Source organism: Montipora capricornis, chromosome 8 (genome assembly GCF_036669925.1).
Source record: "Montipora capricornis isolate CH-2021 chromosome 8, ASM3666992v2, whole genome shotgun sequence".
NCBI classification, from domain to species: Eukaryota; Metazoa; Cnidaria; class Anthozoa; order Scleractinia; family Acroporidae; genus Montipora; species Montipora capricornis.
The window spans coordinates 35378899-35381230 of record NC_090890.1 but is presented as its reverse complement, the minus strand read 5'-3'; the positions used below and the strand labels follow the sequence as shown (position 1 = coordinate 35381230).

General features: G+C 37.4%; 1 protein-coding gene across 1 annotated transcript in view; it reads right to left on the bottom strand.

Annotated features, from left to right (window-relative positions):
- Nucleotides 1-1551: 1551 nt before the first annotated feature.
- Nucleotides 1552-2332, bottom strand: part of LOC138014536 (collagen triple helix repeat-containing protein 1-like) — a 2417-nt gene continuing 1636 nt past the window's right edge. Inside the window, exon 4 of the mRNA XM_068861643.1 lies at nt 1552-2078. Within this exon, the coding sequence (XP_068717744.1) occupies nt 1725-2078 (354 nt within the window). The 3' untranslated portion in view covers nt 1552-1724. The remainder of the gene's footprint in view (nt 2079-2332) is intronic.

Here is a 2332-nt window from a genome sequence, read left to right as displayed (position 1 = left end):
AGTGTTGGTTTGTTTCTTGCGCGTGCGGGCCGATAAAATATCCCGCTGTCCTCAAATGATCTCTCTTAGCTTAATGTTTTCAAACCATCAAAGATCATTCAGGGCTCACAATATGTCAGAAGTGAGACTCACAATACAAATTAATCAAAGATAACTTTTTTGACAAACCCATGTGATGGCGATATGTAGCATTTTAAAGGTAACTTAAGCTCCATGGAATAGTAGACGCTGTACTGATTAAATCCTAATGACAACCTCCGATAACATTAACTTTAATCAATTTATCGTTGCATGTCTTACTATCCCTTCAACTCTTTTCTCTTCTCAGTCATGTTTGCTGCTTTAAAACCTTTCCTATAAAACATAAACTTTGTTGTCATTTTGGAGTCCGGGTCTAAACGGTTTCTGCAATTAGCAATGGGCTGTAAGAAGATGAAATAAGGGTTACACTGAATATTTTTCTTTGAAATTTTTTTTGACCAATCTTGATTGTATCCCAAAAAATCAGGGAATGTCACCTAGTTAAATATTCGAGATCTTTGTTCACCAAACGGAGAGACATTTATTTCCAGTTTTCGTGGTTTTGGGCTCTTTTCCCCGCGCGGTTAGGAGCCTCTTTGCTGAGAAGTTTGTCCAGGACGGAGCGAGGAGGGAGAATGGTCTCAATATACTTTCATCGCAATTTTGCAAGCAGCAATCCCTTTGACTGAAACAAATCTATATATTTGCAGTGCGAGTTATAGATGAAAGGGATAAGTGATTCTCGAACTTATCAGTTTTCTCTTATAGATATCGGAAAAATTCAGGAGGCGTCAATGGGATCCCTTTATTTATAGGTTTCAGACTTCGGCCTCGGGGAATGAGATAAGAGAATATTGTAGCTCCATACATAGACCTTTTTGCAGATACGGCGGCCATTTTAATTTCTATTGTTTCAAAAGACATTATGGGATGCTCAGGGGGCAAATTAATATGTATTTGCCCCCTAGGCATCCCATAATAGCTATTTGAAACAATAGAAATCAAAATGGTCGCCTTATCTGCAAAAAGGTCTATGGGCCTCTTACAACCATAATTTTTTTTCAATGTACTTTTAGAGTGTGGCTGTACTGTAAAACTGCGTTAAAAAAAAAGAAGCAACATTAAAAGAAAGGTGAACTCACCATAACACCAACTTGGTGTGGCCAACACATTACGCATGTCCCTGGCTACCAATTAAGCGAATGAAATGGTTGTGCGCATGCGTAATGTGTTGGCCAAACCGGGTTGGTGTTATGGCGGGTTTACCTTGCTTTTCATGTTTTTTTTTAAAGAAAGACAACTGCTTGGTCAGCTGTAATGACAAGTGAAATAAAAGACCTGGTAGCTTTGCTCTTCTGCATGATCTGACAAAATGGCCTCTATGGTTGGTATCACGTTTGTAGACGAATTTCAAAACTTTGACCCTGAAAAGACTGGCAAAAGTTCTCTTGACTGCATATTGTGAAAAAGACTGTATAAAAACAAATACAGTTAGACAAGATAACAAGAATCGTACTCAACGGCAGGCATTGGTCATGTTTAAACTTTTATTCCCAATCAGCAGAATATTTATTACAATCAAAAGAGGCCCCAATAAAGCAAAGTGGCCATTATCCACATTAATGTATACGTAATTCTACATATAAGTGATCAGTATGTCCCTTTAAAGAGCTTTTGCTGGACTGAAGATTATATTTCGTTATCTAAGCTTGAGGTTTAGGAACTTCCTCTACAAGGATCCGGGACACTGAATTATAACCTGTGTCGGCATCAGCATTTCCATAGCTAGGACAATTGCCGACCCAGAATCCCACTCGCACCTTTCCCTTGTGAATGTTGTTGCAGTGCCCTTCAATATGGCGGACGCGTAAAGGATCTTGAGATTTTACCCTGCCTAAGTACACAATACCATCAATAGGGAGGGGAGCCGAGCATTCAGCACCGTTGAAAGTGAAGTACCAGCGTTTACAGCAATTCGTGCAGCTTGCAACTCGAAAACCACCAGTCCAGGCCACATGAAGAGCTGTATCAGAGAAGTTCTTGGTGAACATGCAATCCTGTGTAATAAAAATCACCATATGTTAAACGTATGAGCTGTTGTAAAAGTAGACAAAACTTGACAGACTTGAGCTCCTAGAAGTCGCTAATAAATTACTATACTATTATTATCATTATCATTATCATTATCGTTATCACTATTATTATCGTTATCGTTATCATTATCATTATCATTACCATAATAATAATAATAATAATAATAATAATTATTATTATTATTATTATAATTATTATTATTATTATTATTATTATT